At 39.2% G+C, this 24,610-nt stretch overlaps 1 protein-coding gene across 3 annotated transcripts in view; it reads right to left on the minus strand.

Annotated features, from left to right (window-relative positions):
- Window positions 1–2,375: 2,375 nt before the first annotated feature.
- The window catches only part of MET (MET proto-oncogene, receptor tyrosine kinase), a 114,713-nt gene continuing 92,478 nt past the window's right edge, over window positions 2,376–24,610 (minus strand). For all 3 annotated transcript variants that reach the window (XM_061414039.1, XM_061414041.1, XM_061414040.1), the window contains 7 exons: window positions 22,291–22,521; window positions 20,301–20,381; window positions 18,214–18,395; window positions 15,268–15,377; window positions 13,902–14,067; window positions 4,729–4,865; window positions 2,376–4,623 (listed from right to left, as the gene is read on the minus strand). In XM_061414039.1, coding sequence (XP_061270023.1) covers window positions 4,407–4,623; window positions 4,729–4,865; window positions 13,902–14,067; window positions 15,268–15,377; window positions 18,214–18,395; window positions 20,301–20,381; window positions 22,291–22,521 — 1,124 coding nt within the window. In that variant the 3' untranslated portion in view covers window positions 2,376–4,406. The remainder of the gene's footprint in view (window positions 4,624–4,728; window positions 4,866–13,901; window positions 14,068–15,267; window positions 15,378–18,213; window positions 18,396–20,300; window positions 20,382–22,290; window positions 22,522–24,610) is intronic.

Here is a 24,610-nt window from a genome sequence, read left to right on the forward strand (position 1 = left end):
ATGCTGATGAGGATGTTGAGAACAAGGAACCCTTGTGCCCTACTGGGAATGTAAATTAATGCAGCCACTATGGAGAATAGTATGGGAGTTCCTAAAAAAAATTAAAAAGAGAAAACTTGCATACAATCCAACAAGTCCACTTTTGGACATTTATCTGAAGGAAATGAAAATTCTAACTCAAAAAAGATATATGCACTCTCATGTTCACTGCAGCATTATTTATAATAGCCAAGACATGGAAACAATCTAAATATCTATTGGTGGGATGAACAGACAAAGAAAAGTATATAGTGTTACATGTTAGTCATTCAGTCGTGTTAGATGCTTTGTGACTTATGAACTGTAGCCTGCCAGGCTCCTCTGTCCATGGAATTCTCTAGGCAAGAATACTGGAGTGGGTTGCCATTTCCTTCTCCAGGGAATCTTCGAGACCCAGGGATTGAACCTGGGTCTCCTGCATTGCAGGCAGATTCTTTACCATTTGAGTTACCAGGGAAGCCCATATAAAATTTAGCCATAAAAAGAAGGAAATCTTGCCATTTGCTACAACCTGTATGGACCTTGATGACATTGTGCTAAGTAAAATAAGTCAGACTCTCTTATATGTGGAATCTAAAAGGAACAAACCATCAAAACACCCAAAACCAAATCACAAGATAACCCTACAAAAATTGCTCATAGATACAGAAAACAGATTGGTGATAGCCAGAGGGGATAAGACAGTGAGAAAAACAGGCCAAGGGGTCAAAAGCTACAAACTCCCAGTTATAGACTATGAAGCCTCTTCAAGATGGTTTACAGATCTAAAAAAATTCAATTCTAGTATTCACTAACTGTGTAATATTGTCTCTTCGATTAAATTTCTTGGGGTGGGAAAGTGTTTATTTGTATTCCCATTACCTAGTATAATGCCTGACATATGTAGATGTTCACTAAATATTTAAATGAATTAAAAATTAATTTCTTTTACATGTTACTTTTTTTCCTTAATTAAACTGGGTAAATTAACAAAGCAAGATGCCAGCAATTAAACATTTAATGTGCTTGTACAGGTTTTCTATCTCTTCAACATATTTCTCTAAGGAGGCAATCTCTTGTGTAGTTCAGAGAGCAAAAACATAATTGATGCCTACACTGTGGAATAAAAAAATCTTGTGATAATTAAAAATTCAGAGTACCCAGCAAAAATCTGCAAAGAGGTATCTTTTTATCCCTCTCTCCCTAGAAAGGTTCCTTTCCAACCGCCATGTCGGTGATTCACTAAATATCATGGGACTTGCATACGCAACTCTGTTATCTATGATGGCTTAAAGTGACTGACTGAAGACAAGAAAATCCTGTTTCAGTTGAGCAATTGTTTGAAGATCTGCTACGTGCCAGATACTTGGGATGTAAGGATGACAAGTTATCTTTCGGGGGTATATGGTCTGACAACGTCCTATGGAAATGCATCTCTTGGCAGAGAAAGAGTCTGACTGGGAAGGGCATTAAATTCTCTCACTAAAGAATCAGCCCCCACCACACTTTGTAGGCATTGGTTTAAACCTGGACCTTTTTAAAAAAAAAAAATCAGATTGCCCCAAGACTTAGATGACTGAAATTTCACCTCTGAATTCCTTTACCATTACAACAATACTCACAGATATAACCTGAAGATAGTTTCGCTAATCCCTGGGGACACCTGAAGAGTGGGAACTCTCCATGAAAAGTGAGGTTTTCAGGCGGTAAGAAGTTCTCTCTCCTCCAACACCCAACTGGGTATCTCTGTGCCAACTGCAGGTTGCAGTTCCATTGTCGTTATCTTCTGGTACAAGGATGCACCTTACTGGAGAAGAGCATCGAGCTGAAGTAGGGGCCAGGTGCTCTGGCAGCTGAAAGACTGTTAGGGAAATGCTAGGAAATGCAGCAGGTCAGGGGAAACATGGTTTAGAAAGGCAGAGACTTCCTGAAACTCAGGGATGCAAATTCTTTTAGGTAAGGATGCATTAACTTGTGGAGAAGGCAATGGCAACCCACTCCAGTAGGAGCCTGGTAGGCTGCAGTCCATGGGGTTGCTAAGTCAGACACGACTGAGCAACTTCACTTTCACTTTTCATTTTCCACTTTCATGCATTGGAGAAGGAAATGGCAACCCACTCCAGTGTTCTTGCCTGGAGAATCCCAGGGACGGGAGAGCCTGGTGGGCTGCCGTCTGTGGGGTCGCACAGAGTCAGACATGACTGAAGCAACTTAGCAGCAGCAGCAGCAGCAGCATTAACTTGACTAACAACACTCTTCTAATGGATGACTTGATGTAGCCAGGTAAAATCAATCTTAGGCTTCCCCTGTCCTTATGTAAACGGGCAGGTAATCAAGCATGACTAACAATAACCAACTTTCAGTATACAAGACGATACATCACTTTAATTGTATGATTTATCCGAACAACAACTATTAACATACAAAGTACCATTCAGCTCAACTGCAGGTATAGGCAGTGACAAGTATCTAATTCTTAGAAGAATCACTTAACTCCCACAGTCTGTCTAGACATATTAACCAAAGGACACGTTTATAAATAGCAAACATGAAATTCACATTGTAGCTTTTGCAAGCATATATACAGGTGTGCAGTCTTGTTGATGAGTTGTTTCCATAAGCTCTATTCTTGATGTGTTCATTCTCCTGACATTAGTAGAAACCGTTTCTTCCTGCAGAGCAGATTTTTTTCTTCCTCATCCATTATTTACAATATTCTGTAATTAGTATCACTCTATACACTTCTGAAATAATAATATTTGAATTGGAATATCTCTGCAGTACAATTCCTTGGGTCTTCTGGTAAGTTCCACCACTGTCAAAGAACTTTCAGTTGTAATCACTGTCTCACAAAAAGAGCTTAACTCTACTATTGGGTTTTAGCTCAACTCTACTATAAACACACCCTCTTTATAGCTTGCTGTGTTAACCCTTGGCTTCAAGTCCTGGTGATGTAATGAGGGTGGGGAGTTCTGGCAGTCAGTACATTTCCTTATCACTTATTCACAGCCATTTAAAATCATGCTGTTATTAATCCAAGTTCGACATACCTTTTCTGAAATGTTCACAGTGCAGTATTTTTGTGGCCTAACAAAAGTTTTCTCACATCATTAAAAATAAACCTTTTTATAAAAATATAATACTTTAAATGTTTACATCAACAAAACCAGTTTGAGTATCCTGTGCCACATGCATTATACAGTAGTAAGCACAAAATCCCACAGAACAAAACATCACAAAAGTCCTGACCAGAGTAACTGTTCATCCAGGCGAAATGGTCAGAACTTTCAATCAACATATTTTTTCTCTAAAATATGTTTTGCTTAATAACACATAATGTTCTAATACAAAACTGGATTCCCCCTGATTTGGTTGTTTCAATTGTCTGTGGGGTGGAAAGCTGCCACCTGACAAAGAGGCTGACGTTTCCAGTCCATTGATTCTTTCCAAGGCTCTACATATAAGCCATGGTTGGAACCAATAATGCTTTTAGTCAGAGGTATTCTGCTTCAAAAACATGCTGAGTTACCTTTAAAAACAACTGTCATCACAAATTACTTGTTTTATTTTCAGAGTTGTCATTAAAAAAAGATAAAACTTCTAAGTGTCCACAACCAGATTAGCAAAGTATCATTCTTAAACAGTTGATTTTTAAATGACAAATATTTCACTGCGACTAAGCTATTTTATGAAAACGTAAATGTTGTTTATGTACAATATGTAAATATTCCTATAAAGTTATAAACATATTTCATGTCCTGCTGTTTTGAAATGTTGACTGTATTGTCTATGGATAGTTCTCCAATAAAAGGAATGTGTAGACAAAAATTTAAAAGGGAATGTTTACCTAATGGGCAAATGACAACATCGGTGATAAAAAAAATGTGTTTTTCATACAACACATAAGTTCTTTGAAACATTTTAATTCTAAATGAGTGGTTTGGTTCCAGGGCTGCCATGCCCTGTTGGGACATTACCATTTCTTTTCAATTTTCTGTCATTAAGAAGTCTTCAAAATGCATTGCTTCACTTTCCCATATGAAATCAAGTGGGATCTTGATTTTAAAAAATTTCAACCCAGCATTTGGGTTTTGGCCTGAATGTGACAGAAGCATTATCACAGCTGCAGAATTGCTGTTGGTCACTGGTCTGCGAGACCAAGCTGCTTGCTCTGATGCTTTGTCAGATGAGAAATTCTGTAGAATCCAGTCATTTTAATAACAATATAAGGTCCTATAATAGTGCAATCTTGGCAAAAGCAAAAAGTACCCGGTGGCCTTTCAGTGGCCAGGCAGTGAAAAGAATGTTGGACAAAGGGTAGACTGTTGTTCAGGCAGTTCAGTGATGTTTCTCAGACGGGGACTCAGTGGCACAGGTGCCTCCATCCATCATGTGTCATCATCATCCTCGCCACTGACATTATCTTGTGATGACAACAGAGAAGGATATGGAGCGACACATTTGACGTTCACGTAAGTAGCATTCACATGGACATAGTGCTCCCCAATGAAAGTAGAGAATATCACGGATATCCTGGAGACCAGTTCAGAAAAGGATGGGCGCAGTTCAGCTTTAGGGTGCCAGCATTTCAGCATCACTTCATACCTGTTTCAGAAAGGATGCAATGCTGTGAGGACTCTGAAGGCAAGCACTTCTGCAAAAGTAAAGAACATATGAGCTACAGAAGACACTGCTGGAATTCTTACTTACAAGGGATCTGGGCAGTATTCAGGTTGTAGGAGCCTTCTTCCTTGCAACAAGTAAACTGTTATGTCAAAGGTGTTGACGTCAGGATAAGGTGGTGCTCCTCTTGTCATCAGTTCCCAGAGAAGCACGCCAAAGGACCACTGGTCAAACAAGGGAAGGGAGAATCCAGGTAAGGGAAGAATGGCCGCACAAATATGAAAGGTGATCAGTAGGTCTTCATTACAAAACTTGGTTTAGTATTCAACACTATTGCTGTTTTAGGCAAAGTTTTCCTTGAAGACAATTAGTAACATAAGTTTATGACTTGTTTAAGCCAGAATTAAAATTTAGATTACAAGTAAATGTAAAGTTTTCAAAAAGGATGCCTGAAATCCACATGATGATTACAATTTCATCAGTAGTTAGCACAGTGCGTTTTCCAAGTTCTTTCTTATGGAGTCACAGCATTAACATGTTTCTATCCTTCTTTATTCAATGGCTTCATTACAATTTTAGACTATTAGTAAAAAAAAAAAAAAAGAAGACAAGGCTTCCAAAATTTAAATCTGTGGAATTTCCAAATGAATGGAAATACTCCTTAAGAAATGTAACCATATCTAAAAGTTAATGTTAAAAGGTCTAAGTCAGTAAAAATAAAAATCTATATTAAAAATCAGAAGTAATAAGACTGCTCAGCATCAAGGCTCTTGAATGAAAATGAATTTCAATAAAATAACTATATTTTGAAAATGTTATAGGAGGAAATTAATATAAAACAGCTGTAACAGTACTTTATAGGATGATCACAAGGACACAGAGAGGTTGACTGATCTGCTAAAAATTCCTCAATAAATCTGAATTCACACAGGGATAAACATTTCAGAGTTCACGACTCTTGGGTTTTGCTTGGTCTACCAAACTTCACTAAATATGCAGTTTCTTGATTTGGAGCACTCTCCTTGGAATAGATCAGGTCATGCATGTTATCTCACCCTGGACATGTGCCAAGGTGAGAATGACACAATGAGAGTAAATCAATATGTGTGGGTCACCCCCCGGGCAGAGGACCCAGGAAACCAGTTCTCTCACCACACTTCCAAGACACTTGCACACAGCAGCATATAGGGGCAGAAATGAGGCCCTGAGGAAAAAGAAGCTTGGAGGGCAAGGAGAATATAGCCCAGACATGAAGAGCGGAAAACATAAAACTGAGATGCAAGTGTAGCTCATAACTCAGCAAGGAGACTAAAGCATGTGTTTCTGAAAGGAAGCAAGCAGGTAGACATTGTAGTTGCTGATACAAATCTCCATGAATGACTTTTTCCTTTCGTCCAAGTTTAAGAATGCTTTAAGGCCACTGACTTCCTTGATCCAAATAGAGAAAACAAACTCCTTGGGTGGGTGGGTGGGGGGAGGCGGGGCAGAGTACTAGATAAATTTGCTGTCTTCTGGAGTCTTTCATGGAAAAGGCAATGGCACCCCACTCCAGTACTCTTGCCTGGAAAATCCCATGGATGGAGGAGCCTGGAAGGCTGTAGTCCATGGGGTCGCTGAGGGTCAGACATGACTGAGCGACTTCACTTTCACTTTTCACTTTCATGCATTGGAGAAGGAAATGGTAATCCACTCCAGTGTTCTTGCCTGGAGAATCCCAGGGACGGGGAGCCTGGTGGGCTGTCGTCTGTGGGGTCACACAGAGTTGGACACGACTGAAGTGACTTAGCAGCAGCAGCAGCAGCAGGAGCCTTTCAAAGTTTTCAAAGCCTCAAAATCTTCTGAGCCACTTCTGATGACACCACTGTGTTAAGTCCCAGAATTTGCATTAGAATTTAAATCAGTTTAACAAGTATCTATTGACCCTTGAGGGCTTCCCATGTGGCGTGGTGCTAGAGGTAAAGAACTGGCCTGCCGATGCAGGAGACAGATGCAGGTTCAATCCCTGAGTTGGGAAGATCCCCTGGAGAAGGAAATGGCAACCCACTCGAGTATTCTTGCCTGGAGAATCCCATGGACAGAGGAGCCTGGCGGGATACAGTCCATATGGTCACAAAGAGGTGGACACGATGAACGTGACTTAGCACACACTGACCTTTGATGATGCACAGGTAGGTTACTGTCCAAGTTACTGGACAGGCCCTGAGGCTGATTTAACAGGGTTGAGAGAATTATGCAATTAGTTATGTAATTAACTGTCACGTAGAACAATAAGATCTAATAACTACAATACAGAGCTATTATAGAAAAGAGGTACAGATGTTGTGAAAAGGCTAAGGGATAATGGGGTAACTAAGAGAGGCTTCAGGAAGAAAGTGACAGTATAGTGGGTCCTGAGAAACTGCGAGAGTTTGTTCTGTAGATACATGTATTGTGAGGGCAGAAAGAGTATTCTGGATGAAGGCAGTGGGCCCAGGGGTAAAGGGTAAGACACTCAAACGTGTTTTTTTGAACTGTAAGGACAACAGGTCACTCTGCTTGACGTGTGGAGCAGATGAAGGGATGAAGGACAGATAAGGTTGAAAGGGGACCGTGTTTTTGAATAAGGTTGAAAGGGGACTGTGTTTTTGAATGTTAATCATGGGTTAAACTGAAATCAATGGGACGTGACTGGGGTTGAGCTCCAGGAGATTGCATCTGTAAACACTGCTTTAAACAAACAGGGGAAGCTCATCCACAATATGGAGACCAGTTAGGACACTTTTGAATGGGGCAGGTGAGGGCTGCTACTGAATACTGGCAACATGGAACCTTATGAGACTGAACTCTCTCTCTCCCGGGAGAGACTGAACTCTGCCGGGAGAGCGAACTCTCTAATTTGCTTTCCCGAATTAAAGCGGTGGGAGAGAGCACGTGTCATCAAATGAGCTTGGCATGGGTGGGCATCATGCCCTTTAAAAAAAGATTGTCTTATTTAATCCTTATAACAAGTCTGTAATGTATTCAGTTTTGTAGATGTTTCAAGAATGAGGAACCGAGGTTCTGAGAGGCTGATTACTAGTATGTGATCGACCCCATGGACTGCAGCCCACCAGGCTCCTCCGTCCATGGGATTCTCCAGGCAAAAGTACTGGAGTGGGGTGCCATTGCCTTCTCTGAGTGTGTGATCAGGTCTCCCTAACTGACAGCCTAGGTTATAGGAGGTCTGGAGGCAAATTTGCAAAAACAAGGGGGAAGAGTTGGATAAATTTAGTCCTATAAGGAATTATAGTGAAAGTCGTTCAGTCGTATTCAACTCTTTGGGACCCTATGCACTATACAGTCCATGGAATTCTCCAGGCCAGAATACTGGAGTGGGTAGCCTTTCCCTTCTCTAGGGGATCTTCCCAACCCAAGGATTGAACCCAGTTCTCCCACATTGCAGGTGGATTCTTTACCCAGCTGAGCCACCAGGGAAACCCAAGGAATTGTATGATTTAGGCAACTGATATCAGCGGAGGATTGGAGAAATCATGGGACAGAAGAGGTGAGAGGGAGGCAGTTTCATGAACAGTGTGCATTCCAAATTCCCCTTAACAGCTTGGACTGACTGGATGGTAGGGGGTGCGGAAGTGAAGGAAGAGAATGATACTGACCAAGAACAGAAAGTGGGAGTGGGGCATGTGAGGGAGGGATAGAGAAGGACAGAGAGAGACAAAGGGGTGGGGGAGGTGTACGATGCCTGTGCATTAAAAATGATTGGAAGCAAGTCAGTTTTAGCTTCAAGACAGGAGAGCACAGTCATTCATGCTTATTGTGTGAATGATCAAGGCTTTCTGAATATCTGAGCACCAGCAGTGAGCTCATCTGAAGAATCTCTGCCTAGTTTTACCAAAGACGAAGCTGAAAGCAGTTATTAGAGGTAAGAGACTATTATAAGCTATAAAAAGTGATAGGCACATTGCTGCAGCAATCAAGGAATAGATATAGCCAAATTTGAGCATTCAAAAAAGCAATTATCCTTCAATAAAAAAATAGAAAAGTAAACTGATATAATACCTTTATAAAAAAGCATAACTGATTTAAAAATGGATTAATTGATAAAATTTAGCAACTGGTAGGTTGATAATCTTTTCAATAAAACTGAAAACTTCTGCTCTTTGAAAGATACAATTAAAAAGGCAAGCCACAGACTAAAAAGTATTATTTGTAAGAACACATATCTGATAACATGTACCTATAACCAGAACACATAATGAACTCTTAAAAATAAAAAATAACCCAATTTAAAAAACACTAGAAAATAGAATACATATGATCCAGCAAACCTACTTATGTGAAATAAACCAGTTACAAAAAGAGAAATACTATGATTTCACTTATAATGAAGTATCTAAAATAGTCAAACTCTTAGAAAGTAGAATGGCAGTTGCCAGAGATGCTGGGGGAGGGAGAAATGGGGAGTTGTTCAGTGGATATAGAGTTTCAGCTTTGCAAGTTCTAGAAATCAGTTGCATAGCACTGTGCACACTGTACAATACACTTAAAATGGTTAAGATGGTCAACTTTATGTTTTTTATCATAATAAAAAAAGAATAACTGTGGAAACATTGATACTACTGATCCTCTCAAATGCATTATGCTATGTGAAGGAGACAGACTCAAGGGCTATCTACTGTATGATTCCATTTATAGAACATTCTAGAAAAGGTAAAACTACAGAGAGAAAATGAACCCATGGTTTCCAGGTTTTAAGGTTAGGGTATGTTACACCATCAAGAGGTGTAAGGAAATTTTCTGGGATGATGGAACTGTTTCACATCCTGGTTGTGGTGATTTGGGTCATACAACTGATGCAATCTTTAAAACCTACGGAACTGCACAATAGAAAGGATGAAGAGTTGGTATATTGCACAATGGTGATACCATTAATAGAAATAAAGAAGTGAGGCATCAACAGTTGGCAGAAAAGAACTTGACTTTGAACACAGTAAATTTGTGTTGCTGATGAAAACATCTCGTAAGATGCAAAGGTGACTGTTGATGGAAATGGTTGAAACTGTTGAGAGAGACTGACACCTTAAGACCAAAATCCTGGGGGACAGTTGTATGTAGGCTGTGAGAGAAGAAAGAGAAGCTGTCAAGGTAAAGAAAACACAGTCTAAAAGCAGGAGGAAAACAGGATGGTACAGTGGCCCTGAAAACAAAGGAGAAGGAAATTTCAAGAGCAGGACAGCTGATGATATTAAATGCAGCAGAATGATGAAGCAGGATGAGAAAGCCAGTTGGTTGAACAAAGAAGTCAGTACTGACTTCAGTGAAAGCACTTGTACTAAGCACAAACACTATGCAACACTGGATATGAGTAATTACATGTATAGAAGATACTTCAGTTGTTGGGAAGGCTTTCAAGAGTATTTAGATTTTAGCTGAACTGCATCTGGGCATTTGTGAGAAAGTACACCTTCCTACAAACAGGCAAGTTTTTGTCTGTAGGTCTCAACATAATACAGGTTATTACAGGTGCTTGGATATGTTCCATGTCAACATTCAAAAGATTGTGCTGTCCTAGAAATGAAAACTTTATGCAAATTTATAAATCCATCAATAACCATCAATAACCATCCAATCAATAACAATTTGTCAAAGCAGCATGGTATGGACTACTCAGGTTCACCCTTTATATAGTACAGTATAGAGTCTTTCAATGAGAGGGAGAAAGACATAGCACTTTGAATCTATAGAAGCCTGTGTAAATTTCATAAGTATCTGAGTGACAGTTGCTTTACAAGAAGTGCTAAACTCTTGCTGTGCATGTGTATTTTTGTGGAGATAGTGGTGAGTGGTACAGGACTATCAAAAAGCTCAGAATCCCAACTCTTGCCTTGAGCATCCAAAATTTCATCACACTTGTATTAATAACTTTGCTGAGATATGATTTATATGTCATAAAATTTGCCAACTGTACGTGTATAGTCAATGATGTTTAGTAAATTTATATAGTAGTGCAGCTATCATCACTATTCAGTTTTAGATCAATTCTAACATCCCAGAAACTTCCCTCATGCCTGTTGGTAGTCAATCTTTGCTCCCACTCTCAGCCCCAGGCAACCACTGATCTGTTTTCTGTCTCAGCTTTTTGCCCTTTTCTAGAAATTTCACATAAATGGAATTACTCAATGTGTAATAATTTTGAGTCTGCCTTCTTTCACCTGACATAATGTTTTTGAGGTTTATCCACATTGCAGCATGCATCAGTGGTTCTTTCTCATTACTGAATACCATTATTCTGTTGTATAGATATACCACACTTTATATGCCCATTTCCCAGTTGATGGACATCAAAATTGCTCCTGGTTTTGACTATTCATAATTGACTATTATGAATAACACTGCTGTGAGCATTCATGAGCAAGTCTCTGTGTGGGCATATGTTTTCATGTGCTTATTAGCTAGGTATTCATACATCTCCTTGGTAAAATGTTTATTCAAATCTTCTGCCTATTTTTAAAAAATGGGTTATTTTGCCTTCTTATTGAGTTCTAAGAGTTGGTTCTCCTTCCTCCTCCTCCTCCTACTACGTAGTCGCTTCAGTCGTGTCCGACTTTGTGCGACCCCATGGACTGCAGCCTACCAGGCTTCTCCGTCCATGGGACTCTCCAGGCAAGAACACTGGGGTAGGTTGCCATTTCCTTCTCCAATGCATGAAAGTGGAAAGTGAAAGTTAAGTCGCTCAGTCATGTCTGACTCTTAGCGACCCCATGGACTGCAGCCTACCAGGCTCCTCCATCCATGGGATTTTCCGGGCAACAGTACTGGAGTGGGGTGCCATTGCCTTCTCCATCTCCTTCCTAGCGGTAGTCAAGTCTAGATGAAATGTGTATGCTTTCAGGATGGATTAAGTCTCCTTACCTGATGCCTTTACCTGTCACCATCACTAATGTTTTCCCAGCCTACCTCTCTAGCACCTTTTTATTTCCTCTTTTTCACAATCTTTCAGGATCAAAATCCAGGCAATAAGCTCTAGCATGGACTATCACATCCACTTACCAATCTTAACCACCCTGAAGTCCCATTCCTCCACTATGTCCTGTGATACATGTGTTCACTGAAAACAGGCTCTCAGTCACCCTCAGCTTATTCTCTAATGACTCTTCCACTTCCTCAGGAACCGAAACTCTACTTTCACTTAAAGACCACAATGTCTTCAAAACTCTTACCAATAGAGGCCACACCTCTCTCTCTTGCTGACTCTCAGGGAGGAGGGTAGACAACTTCTCACCTCCCAAAGCCACACACAGATCCCCATCCCATGTTACATCTTAATAGCTGCCAATCCTTTCTCTTTTGCAATCTATGTCCTCCATTAATGCTATTTCCTTCCCACCTTGTTTGCTGATGTCACCAGTTAATGCTTTTCTTGTTATCGTCAAGGACTGAGGCATTGCTGTTTTCCTACCTCCACATATCATAGTCCTCTTGATTTATGAAAGGCAAATAGAACATTCCATTCAACACCCAGGCTCCTCCACACACTCTAGACCAAATCATTCAGGTTCCAAGACCCTTCTTGTGCTCTGAGTAGCAGGAGCCTCTGCTGACCATACCCCATTTCTTCTTGACACTTTCTCTTCCTCTGGGTCTCCCATCTCTCTGCTTTTCTCCTTCATGGCATGTATGTAGGTTCCTTTGAATAACTGTATTGGAGTCTCAAAAGCCTATTTCCAGCCATGAACTCTGCTATGGACTGAATTGTGCACCATCCTTTTCAAAATTCGTATGTTGAAACTCTAACTCCCAGTGTGATGGCATTTAGATGGGGAGGCTTTGGGAGAAAATTAGGTTTATATGAGGTCATGAGGATGGGATTAGTGCCCTTACAAGAAGAGACCCACAGAGCTTACTCTTGCTCTCTCCCCAGCATAAGGCATAGTGAGAAGGTGACCATGTGCTTGCCTCGCCAGAATTTGACCACACTGGAATCCCCATTTCCCACTTCCAGCCACCAGAACTGTGAAAAGTAAACATCTGCTGTGTAAGCCACCCAGTGTATGGTGTTGATTAAGACAACCAAAGTGTTTGTACAAGCTGCAGATCCACACTTCCAGTTGCATGAAAGACACCTCTGTCTGTATTTCCTACTCCCAGGTCAAACTCAGCATGTGCAAGGCACAATTGCTATTTTTCCTCTTAAACTGGCTTTTGTGCCTCTATCTCACATAATTGTAATTACACCAGTATATAACTTCGCTCAGCTATGCCTTTTATCAATTTCTTGCTAAATACTGATGTTTCCACCTCTGAGATGCCTTCTCTTCCATCTTTTCTGTTTTGACAGTACCTATGTTATTTCATATTCTACCTCTCACTTTGTCTTCCTGTGTCTACTCCTCTCGAAACATTTTGCAGAATGAAGAAAGGCTATAGTGTAATCTGATTACATTTTAATGTTTCCACATGGCCAGAGAATAAATTCCAGACTCCCTAGTTTGCTTTCCAAGGATCTCTATGATCTACTATGAAAATATTTTTCTCAATTTATTCTTATAACTTCCCTCTGTGCCTTCTATTTTTGCCAAATCACCAATGCTTATTGTTTGCTTAGAACTTTAAAGAAGTGTATACTTTCCTGCCCTTTTATCTCACCTGGATTGGCATTTTTTATTTTACCGTCCATTCCATCATCCTTACTTTAAAGCCCATTTCAAGACTCACCTTCTCCACCAGGTGAAAGGGCAGTACGGTAGATTCAGCTGCCCAGGTGAGTGTCTCCCCCACCCTCAGAGCTCTGCTGCACGCCCTCAGATGCTTGTTCTGTGAGAGGAGGATGACCTTTGCAGATAAAGGAGGGCTAGGCAAAGGAATAATGTCTTCACTGCTAGATGTGCCTCAGAGACAGCTTCCAGGTTTCTCTAGGTAGAATTTTTCTGCCCTTGAGCTACGAGTGACTAGATTAATCCCAGTCTACTTTGTGTGAGTTAGTGATGAAATGGCTTCCCTCTCCTGCTGAACAAAGCTCTTGGAGGGCAGGGCTTACACCTGGTTCCCAAGGACCTAACATGCTGTTCTGTTGGACATTTATTCAAACATTTTTTGAATAAATGAATGAATTTATGAGGCCATAGTATGGGTACCTGTTAGACAATCAAGCCCATTTTTACTTATTAAAAAAGCTGAAATTATGGTGTTGAAGATTTCTTTTTAAAAAAAATTAAGTTCCCATAAAATTAATATAAAAGTTGGCTATGAAAGTAAAGAGGAGGTTGAGGTGATGAATACATTACCACATCTGACTTGGTGGTAAATTTCTGAGTCTGCAGGCTTTCTAAAGCCATCCATTTCACTGGCAGTTTTGCACCTGTTTTGTTGTGTACGCTATAGTATTCCTTATCATACACGTCTCTGGCAAGACCAAAATCAGCAACCTTGACGGTGAATTTTTCATCCAGCCTACAGAAAAAACAAAAATTATTACCAGTGGCTAAAAGAGAATAATTTACAGTGATTCTGAATCTCTATTGATTAGAATAAGCAGCTTCAGTATTTGAAATCCATAATTTCTGCAGGAAGGGCTTCATCTGGCCTGTACTGACTAGCGCTAAATCACAATGGAATCCTTGAATAAAAATGCTTGACATTTACATTTCAAATTCAACAGGCCAAGGGAAGAGATTGTGAATGATGTGGCATAAGAAAATCTTTTTTGCTTTAATGTAGATCTGGAGAAGTAGTAAAATTAGCCACCCTCCCAGCTTTCTTTGGTTGCTAAATCGAGTATGCCAACTGACTACCCAAAGCAATCAGTAATTACCACTTGTCAACTTATTAGCAATACTTAGTTTTATGGGGGAGATATGACAGGGGACTGTTATTTCATTTTTTCCTTCTCAAAGGGCTAGGCTAGTACCTACAACTCTTTTTACCAGTGAGGTAATAGAGAAAACGGATACACAGTAAAGCATCTAGGAAAACAGCAGGGTTCCAGGAAAATCAATTCTTCTATCTGAGGCTATGTATCCTTTGTTTAAGATGGCTTTGTTGTCACACTGACCAAAACCAAGGTAGGAAATTAATAGCACAGTTCTTTCTTTCACACATACCATAAGTCATGAATCAGTGCTATGGAAGGGAAAGCACTGAATCAATTACCGACTGTTGACTGTTGTATTATACAGCCCAGGCAGCCAGACACAAATAAACCTCTTTGTATATTCATTCTCAAATACCATTTTTGGTAGGGTTTCTGCAGGCTGACTTCAAATCCACTCTTGGGAAGTTACAATATGTTGGTATTTGTGTTACCAGCCCCTCTCCGTTTCACTGTAAAATGCTGCAGATCGAATTGTCCCTTCCAAACACTAATGCAGTGTGAAACCACAACACTGGGGGCTATGGGCGGGAAGGAAAAAGAAAAGCTAGGGCCACAACAGCTGTTTAAGACCCCCCTCGGGAGAATTCCTTTTAAATTCTGTTTGATAAAGCCTGAAAGCTCCACCTACATACCCAGTGCTTACACATCGATTTAGAACTGTGACGAAAATAGAGGACTTTTACGTGAGAAGAGAAAACATCCTCACTAGCCTTGAAGAGTGGGAAACAGGTTCCTCCCTGTCACTTATGGACTGCAGGCACAGAGATTCTTATACTTACATACAGTTTCTTGCAGCCAAGTCTCTGTGGACAAACTTTTTGCTTGCAAGATATTCCATGCCTTTGGCTACTTGAAGACCAAAGCCAATAAGATCTTTTACAGTTGGGTTCTGTAATCAAAGAGAATTGGAAACCCATAAACAATAAGCATTTACTGTTCTAGCTATGGTCTTAGAATTCTGAAATATTGATAAGAATTACCTTATCAATTTCTTATCAACAGCAAAGAATTACCTATTTCAAATAATAACTTGTTTCCTGTTGATAATCATCATTTACTTAGTATCTGTTATTTGCAATATACCATGTTAGAGGTTTTTTATAAATTTTGATTAATCCTTATACACTCACTTCTGTCCATTTTCCAGATGGGGAACTGGAGTTGTTTTAAAATGTGGAGTTTATTATTATTCAGGTAGGGTACAGCCAGCAGATGGGAACAAAGGCCATCAAAAAGACTGTTACTCACAATTCCCAAGAGGAGGCATGGCAGGTCATGCAAGGCCACACAGGGAAGCACCAGGGTTGGTTAGGAGGCAGAGGAAACAAGGGGAAAACATAAGCAAGAGCCTTTATGGTGATTTCTGTGGGAAGGAACGGGCGAGGCAGAGGAAGCAGCTTAGAATCAGCTGGTTTGAATAATTTCAGTGGGTCTGGGGTGTAAGGACTGTCCCTAGAAGTCTAGTACCTGGTCTTGAAGTGATGAGGGCAGGTAGATGGTGGCCAGGGTGTTGGCACCCTTTAAAGGAGGTGGTTGGGGTATGGGCTCTGGAGTGGTTGGTTTAGTGATGAAAGGCATGGTCTCTGAAGGTGAGCTGTTTAATACCTCTGGGAATTTGCCATTCCTGTGGGAACTGGGGAAAGCAGTCCTTCCAGGGTCGGCAGGTCTCCAGAAATACATGGTTAATACAAGAAGCTTTGAGAGAAATAAATCACTCTAAATCTCTCAGATGGTAAGTTGTGGAGTTAGGATTTTAGCCTATATCTGTTAAGATTCCAAAGCCTATATCTGTTAAGACTCCAAAGCTTAGTGAAATCAATCATATTAGAAGCCCTCCTACTGGTATTGAAGCAACAGTGGCCTGAACCCACACAGAAAACAGGAGATCTCATTCTCCATATGTTCAACCCATAAACTTGGATGGACAGCATAATGGCTTTAGTAACTATAAGAACTGTATCTGAAGTCACCCAGATGTCACTGCAGTGCCTGGTCATCAGGAACAGGATAACTCTTCTTCAGCAGCCACAGTGAAGTTTGTGAGGTAAAGAGGCAGCCAGTGGGGACCCTGTAAGGAGGGCTACAGCCCACCTTAATGCACCCAGCACGTAGAGAGGCCATTTCCTGTGTTTTTGGCCTCTCTTTAAGATATATCTGTTAGTGGTTGTAATAAGTACAGACTCCCTGGACTATAAAGGCAATGGTATTTTGTAAAGTAAATTCACCTTATTTGCAAAAATTCAGAGCTAGAGAGTATTCTCTTTTGACTGAATGCAAAATATTTCTTTACTATCCTAAAGCTCATTTCTCTAAGAATCTGATCCCATGTTTATGAAGTTTTTTTGATCCAGAGTAAAACTACTCCATAATGTCTAAAGAGGTCTGTTCACAGAAGCCAAAAAGCAGCTTGGGGCCATCTGTGACTTCAGTTCTGGAGACTTCTTCTTCCCTCCCTATTCCTGGTCTAGCCATTGTTTGCTCAGCCTTTTTGGAACTAGCATAAATGTCACTAACAAAACTGTCATTTGGAAACATCTAAGAATCTCTTTTGTAACCCTGAACTCATTCATTCAGCAGATATCTCCTGAGAGTCTATGTACTTAACTTTATTTTAGGTGTTGGAGCTATAGCAGTGAACAACATACAAACAAAATTACCTACCCTCATGTGCTTGTACTCTAATAAGATACGTGTGTATGTGTGTGTATATACACACATATATACATATACACAGCTATCATTTATTTATTACCTAGTAGAGTACTGTTCAATAGAAATATGAGACAAGCCACATATGTAGTTAAAATTTTTCTAGTAGTCTCATTAAAGAATTAAAAAGAAACAAGCAAAAATTATTTTCAAAGTATGTTTTTCAACCCACATATCCAAAATAATATCATTTTAACATGTAATCAGTATAAATAATTACTGATGAGATATTTTACCTTCTTTTTTTATACTAAATATTGAAAACCTGGGATGTATTCTACACTTACAGCAAATCTCAATTTACACTAGTCACATTTCATGAGTGGCTTATGGCCAGTTTTGGACAATTCAGGCCTCAGTATATGAGGGAGTGATGGATAAAAACAAAGCAGCGGAGACGAGAAAGAAAGAAGGCATGAGAGTGTAGTGGTCAGCTGCAATTTTAGACAAGTTGGGGAAGCTTTATTTTGAAGATGATATTAGGGCAGAAAGCTGAAATTAATAACCAAGTGAGATATGTGGATATTTTGGAGAAGAGTAGTCTAGGTGGAGAGACTAGGAAATGCAAAGGTCCTGAGGTGGAAGAGTGGGCAGCAACTTTGAAGAATAGTGAGATTCATTCATAATTAATTTTCAATATATTTCCTTCTAAGGTTAAAACTGCCTTTAGGCTGAGGCTCATTCTGGCTCTATGTCTCCTGTGCAGTGCTTTTTGTGGTGTATAGTAGGCATTGCAAGATGTGTACCTGTCTGGGGGATGGCAGAGCAAGGCTGCCTGCAGGGCAGATAAGAATCACCATCCCTGGAAACCCTTCTATGATTCACTATCTTCCCACTAGGACACAGGATTTTGAGAAACCAGAGAACTGAATGGGCCTCTGTCCATTTGAACGGTGTCAACATTTCACATGGATTTCTTTGGCTAAAAATTTTAAAAAGGTTCAAAATAGCACCTTTTGGAAGGCTGGCTGGCTTAAGGCTAGTTCATAAGTTAGTAAGCTTGGCAATATACTTACATGAGTCTCATTCCTAATGAAATTTCGAAGATCCCCGTGTTTCATGTATGGTAGGACCACCAGTGGAGACCCCTCACTTCGAAGGCAGATTCCCAAAAGTGAGAGAACATTGGGATGACTAAAATCTTTCATGATGATTCCCTCAGTCAGAAATTGGGAAACTTCTCCTATGTCAGTGATTCCTGAGAAAGCCAGCAGTGGAGACATTAACTTCATTACAGGGACAATGATTACTTCATCAGGTTCAGGGAGAGACAGCACAGAATATAAAGCCATTGGACTACATCTTGCCCTGATGCCTCATCCTCAGAGTGTTATTTTACAATACAATTGAGTGAATGATGTCACCTGTGCTGCACTTTTGAGTCACCACCTGCCCTTGTTTTTGAAAGAGTCTAGCAAGGCATGGGTTGGCAAACTTTTCTGTAAAGGACAAGACAGTAAATATTTTTGGCTTTCTAAGCCACATGGTCTCTGTTGCAAATACACAACTCTTGCCATTGCAGTGCAAAAGCAGCCACTAATGGCTGATAACAGTGGCTGAGTCTTGATAAACTGTTTACAAAAACAGGCAGCAGGCCATAGTTTTCCAGTCCCTGGACTAGGAGGATTTGAAGACCAAATGTTGCCTATGCTATCTAAGTAGACTCTTTTGTTATAATAGTTTCCAAATAGAGATCCCAAGGGCCTGATATTAGTCAGCACTAATGAAGAGTTAACATCCTTTAATTTATTAATCTGATTAGTATCAGTGTCAGTGATGATACTCTTTTACAAATGCAGTGCATCCAAGGCCTGGACATCCATCTGGACCAAATAGAGATCAACATACACCAGGGACAGAGAAAGATTTCTTGGCAATAGGACTTCTTACTACAACTGGCAGTACTGCTCTTTATTGAGGCAAATTTATTGACAATTATACTTAATCCATCACAGTTTGTAGTTAGATTTCATATAAATTGTTGCTTTAATTATCTTGTGGTTAGACTTCCAACAAAATGAACCATACAGAACACTGTTCAGCATGCAGATTTATGTTCAAAAAGGCTGAAATATTTCTGTTGATAACATATCTTGTAGGAAAACCTTTCACACATGCATTGAAAACATTAATTCCAATATAAATTTGTAATGTATCTTGTTAACATTTTTTTAGGCTGCCTCAAACTATGAGCAGAAACTTAGAAATGAGGGTAGAAAAGGCAAGCACATTGACTTGACATGTGAGGCCTGTCAGCAAAGGTGAAGCCAGGCAAACTCGACTATAAGGAGTACGGTGGGTTGTACAAGATAGTAATTCATGCCATAATTATGGCTCTGGGTCAGTAATAAAGTCTTAGTTTATGTTTGGAAGCATTCCATATTTCTTCTCTCTTTTTTTAAACAGGAAAAAATTTCAAACTAAGTTTAATAACACATATACATGGGAAAGACCCAGGAAAACTGAGTAACTCTAGCATTCCCTGCTTCTTAAAAGGAGTATGCATTCCATTTTAAGCAGATTTTTCTCGATAGTAAATAATACTAAAAATATATATATTCTAGCTTTAAAAGGGGGTAAGTATCACTTGCTAAGGAAGTTCATTTAATTAATGGATTATCTCATTCATCAAAAATGTGGATAAATGAGGTATTACCACATTTATAATTTTTCAATTTTCTGCTGTTTTCTCTTGTTTGACTTATTTCATTTTTTATCTTTTTGATGGAAGTTGTGGTTAAAGAAATAATTATAGTAATGCCTCTGGGTACAATGAGTCATTACTACTGTATGCGCCAAAATGCTTCCAATAGTTTCCATAAATGTCACTTGCAAAACAAATATTATAAGCCAAACATATTTAAATGATACTTAGGCTCATCCAAGAATCTCTTTCATTCTTACTTATGAGAGCTCTGAGGGATAATTTCTGGGGAAATATTTCAATAAGAATTTCGATCACACATTTTAGGATTAGATCCATCGTTCCAGCTAGTCACTGATTTTTCCACAAGGGAGAGTGTAAATCAACATTTTATTATGAACTGTTTATTAGTCTGCAGCCACAGAAGTGTACTCCACTGTTAAATAAAATACAACTTACTATTCAAGGATTTCACAGCACAGTGAATTTTCTTATCATCGTTGTCCAACAAAGTTCCATGATATACACACCCAAAATGTCCTACGTGATAGAGGGAACTTGGTTAGTGCTGCATTAGTTTTATTTGTTTAGTATTATTTATTAAGCTCTTCATGATCTTCATTTCTTGTTTGTTTCCTACATGGCAAAAAAGTACATTGTTTCTTATGCTTTTGATTAACAGTACCACTACTTGTGTTTGTAAAATATGTAGATATATTTTACTCAAAGATAAGAGCAATATTATTATTTAATACATGGTAAAATATTTAGGTGATGTAATTGTTATTAGAGGTTAAGATAATAAACTATTCAATAACAGTGGAACCAGTGAAAACAGGAGTAACATCTGCCTCATATAAGGAACATTATTATTAAGGATCAAAAAATATCTTTTAAATATAAAAATAAAGTTTTATCCACATGAAGAACTACAATAAAATAAGGTCTCTATATTTCAATAAACTGAAATGAGATAAAAATGTCACCATTAGAAATAAGATGAGCATTATAGAATAAGGATTTCCCCCATTAGTCACTGGTTAATATGAAACCCAGGCTGGCAGAAACTGAAAGACAATGGCCTGAATGAAGCAAATTCACTCTGAGTCATTTCATCCAGTTCTCTCTGGTTTTAGCCACATCACTTTCCCAATGGTAGCCTTTCATCCAGTGGCAGTAATTTTCCCCAGAGGTTCCAAATGTCTGATAGCTGTGTAAGTCATTAAGAAATTCATCCAGCTGGCTAAGACTCCCCGAGTGCCTAGCATGTGAGTGTTGGGCATTAGTCTACCCTCTGGTAATGCAAAGATGAATAAATAAAACCTACACTCTTGAGGGCTCACATTCTCTTGGGGAAAGCATATAAATAAACAGTAGTATTCACAGAATCATTCATATTACTACTTTATAAGAGAGATAACTGCCATTTTAGCACCTTTCATGATAAAAATACAAAATACTAATTTTAGAATATGTAGAATTAGAACATAATTAGTTTAGTCACACATTCTAAAACTGGTAGTTACTGAGATTTATAGACTGGTAAAAGAACTATGTATTACTCTGATGTGAAAGATGTCTGTTAACAGTGAGGCTGCTATTTGTGAAGGGGAGCATGCTAAGGACTAAAATCTGGAGTATATGATAGAGGAATGTGTTGATGCTATCACAGGAAAATGGGAAGGCCTAGTGAATGTCCCTTCAGCCTCCTCTGCATCATGCTGGCTGACATCTGTGCTATCTCTTGCAGCACATACTGAATAAAAGGATCAGAAGCCATTTGGTATTAAAGGTAAAACCTTTTTAGAAAAAAAAGGGAACAGTGGAGTTCATTTCCTGGCTTCTGGTTGGTTTCTTTTCCTGCTCAATATTTCCTCCAGTACTGTATATGCTAGCTGTTATTGCTGCTCTGGCTGGCTTAATACAAATATTCATTCCTCTTTGTATAAAGAAATTGGAGTGCATTGTAGAGATGATGTATACTGCTTCAGATCAAGGGAAGGCTATAAATTCCCTTTCTCCTGATGCTGTCCAGCAGTGTACAAACTGCTATAAACCAGGACTTCATAGAGTTAGTCAATATTCTCAGGGTAAAGAAAGACTGGAAGGAGATATGAGTGAAAATATTAGAATTTAATAGAATGATTTTTAGACAGAAGTAAAAGGCACTTTCAAGAAATTATAGTTGTCATTATGAAAAAGGTGAGGAAGGAATGTGATTCATTAGTAAGATGTCTGGGTGATTATCAAGTTGTCTCCATGCACAGGGGCAAATCCCCATGGATGTGATTTGCAGGGTTGTATTTCTGCAGAACAGAAATCAAGCGCACTTGTTATCACTGCTCTGTCAGTTGCTTTCACCATTGTCTAATTCCTAATCTGTAAAGGCAGAAGATAAAATGCTTACTGGAAAATTGTGTTTAACAAAAAGCTGAGTGGAAATACTTACCTCTTCCTATGACTTCATTGAAATGTACAATCAGACTGCTCGGCCCAATTACTACGTGCTGAACTGCCTGGACCAGCTCTGGATTTAGAGCACTGAGGTCGATGTGGACGGTATTTTGCAGTAATGGACTGGATATATCAGAGTCCCCACTAGTTAAGATGGGGGATAGATCTGTCAGAGGATACTGCACTTGTCTGCATGACCCATTCTGAGATGCATTAGGAAACTGGTCTGCAAGATTAAGCAAAATTATTAGAGACAGTAGCAAAACCTCAATTAGTGGGGACTGCAACAGGAGAAGCAAACTGAATTAATAACAAAATCAAAATTTAAATGTAAATGTAAAGAAATAATTATTGTATCACTACATGAGGCTAGGAAAAACCTTTACAAAGGAATTGATCTAATAAAATAGTAAATTGGGAAAAGATATGGGTATGTGTGTATGTGTTTATAAAAAACATTTATTGATTTTCTTACATTAAGGAGTAACTTTGAAAGTTGGTTTTTTCCTTTTCATTTCCTTAGACATTTTCTTTTATATAGCAAAAGTCAAGCTTGAGGGTTGTTTTTTAACATTCTATACTCATAAGAATGAAAAGTGGTAAAAGTAGTCAAGCAACTGCCTTGTCCCACAAAAATTCAACTGAACTCTAGGAAAAGGAAAAAAGAAGCCTTTTGAGAGACTACTGTTTATTAATGGAATTAATTAGTATTGCTCAAAATGTATGTGGATTCCTGGTCAAAGAAAAATATGTATAATGAAATATATACCTTTCTCTCTCTCTCTTTCCTCTCTCTCTCTCTCTCTCTATATATATATATACACACACACACACATACATACAAACAACTAGACATGTGTAATGGTTAAACTTTTAGAAATGAAAACTTTCCATATTTGTGGTAAGTTTTCCATCCTGTGGTGGCGGCAGCAGATCTAGTATTATCCTTGTTTAGAGGGAGCAGCTAAGGACTGGGTTGGTGTGCCATCCTCATTGCTTAGAGGGCACTTGGAAAGGGATCACATCAACATTCCTTGTAAGTTGATCTTTATAACGAGTCTCAGGCAAGGTTCCCTTTTACTAGGTAGGAAATTGTGGGGCTGAGAGCACATTTCTTAATGTCAAATAGGGCAGAGAAGGCAACAGTTGCTTTGCCCTTTCCAATGGGAATCCATATATGTCAAGGAGAGGGTGTTATATTGGAAGCAACTGACTTGAAGATAAACTAGGTTGGGTATTGAAATGTATTAGTATATAACACAGAGAAGGGAGGCCTATGTGGGGGGAGGGTCCTCATTAGCATCAAAAGAAAATATTGTTTGCTTGCAAATGATCAGGAGAATGAGAACTTAAGAGAGCGGCATAAAAAGAAAGTTGATGGTACCTCTGATTATTCTTAAACCCACTTAAACATGTTTAGTGTTTGCCACACTGGACAGTTTGGGTACTACATCAATTTGGCCAGAGCAGTAAACTCAGCAGTGGTTCCAGAAGAGCTTTGGGATCACCTGTAGTTATGAAAATTGTAAGTTATAGTAATCATTTGCTAGAAATGAGACAGATGCATTCTATATCCTTCTTTAAAGGATGTAGAACATTAGGGGAGTGCTTGAGATGTTAGATGGATGAGGGATGGAAGGAGCCTAGCTGGGTGTCTGTTGCTTTAATCCCAGAGTCAGGATTTTCAAACCTTTCCTAGGGGGGAAATGCAGATGAGCCAGATGATGGAAACTATAAACTCAGTTCCTCTGCCTTCACTTCTCAAACTTTTGCACCTAAAGATTAGGGTTCTAAATTCTCAGAGGTGTAGAGATGGAGGGAAATCCTTGATGAGGCACAAGAAAAAGTTCTCTGGCATAGAAATTGTACTGACCTTTCCGTTAAGTTCAAACATGTGCACAAACCATCAGTGTGATTCTGGTTTGACACACAGTGTATTCTAAGTCTGCAGAAAAGACTCATAAAGAGGCTGTCCCTACCACACACACAGAGAGAAGCTCTCTAAGTGCCTCTTTCTTAGGTACTGGCTGTGCATTTCCTCATTCTTCTCTGGGTAACCTTCTTTTGCCTATTTTACTTTTCCATGTCTCCAAGGAGTAGGTTCACTGTAGGAAAGAGGATGAAACTCAAGTTCCTTAGCAATGATGACAGAGGTCTGGTGAGCAAAGAGGCTGAAGGAAAATTAAGTATACTTCTTCAAAAGAGTCACTTGTTAATTTTAAAGATCTCAAACTTGAGCCATTAAATGTGAATAAAAAATAATAAATAGGTCTACATTTCAAAACTATAAACTGGATTTGATTTTCCCATGTTGT

This window comes from Bos javanicus, chromosome 4 (assembly GCF_032452875.1).
Source record: "Bos javanicus breed banteng chromosome 4, ARS-OSU_banteng_1.0, whole genome shotgun sequence".
NCBI classification, from domain to species: Eukaryota; Metazoa; Chordata; class Mammalia; order Artiodactyla; family Bovidae; genus Bos; species Bos javanicus.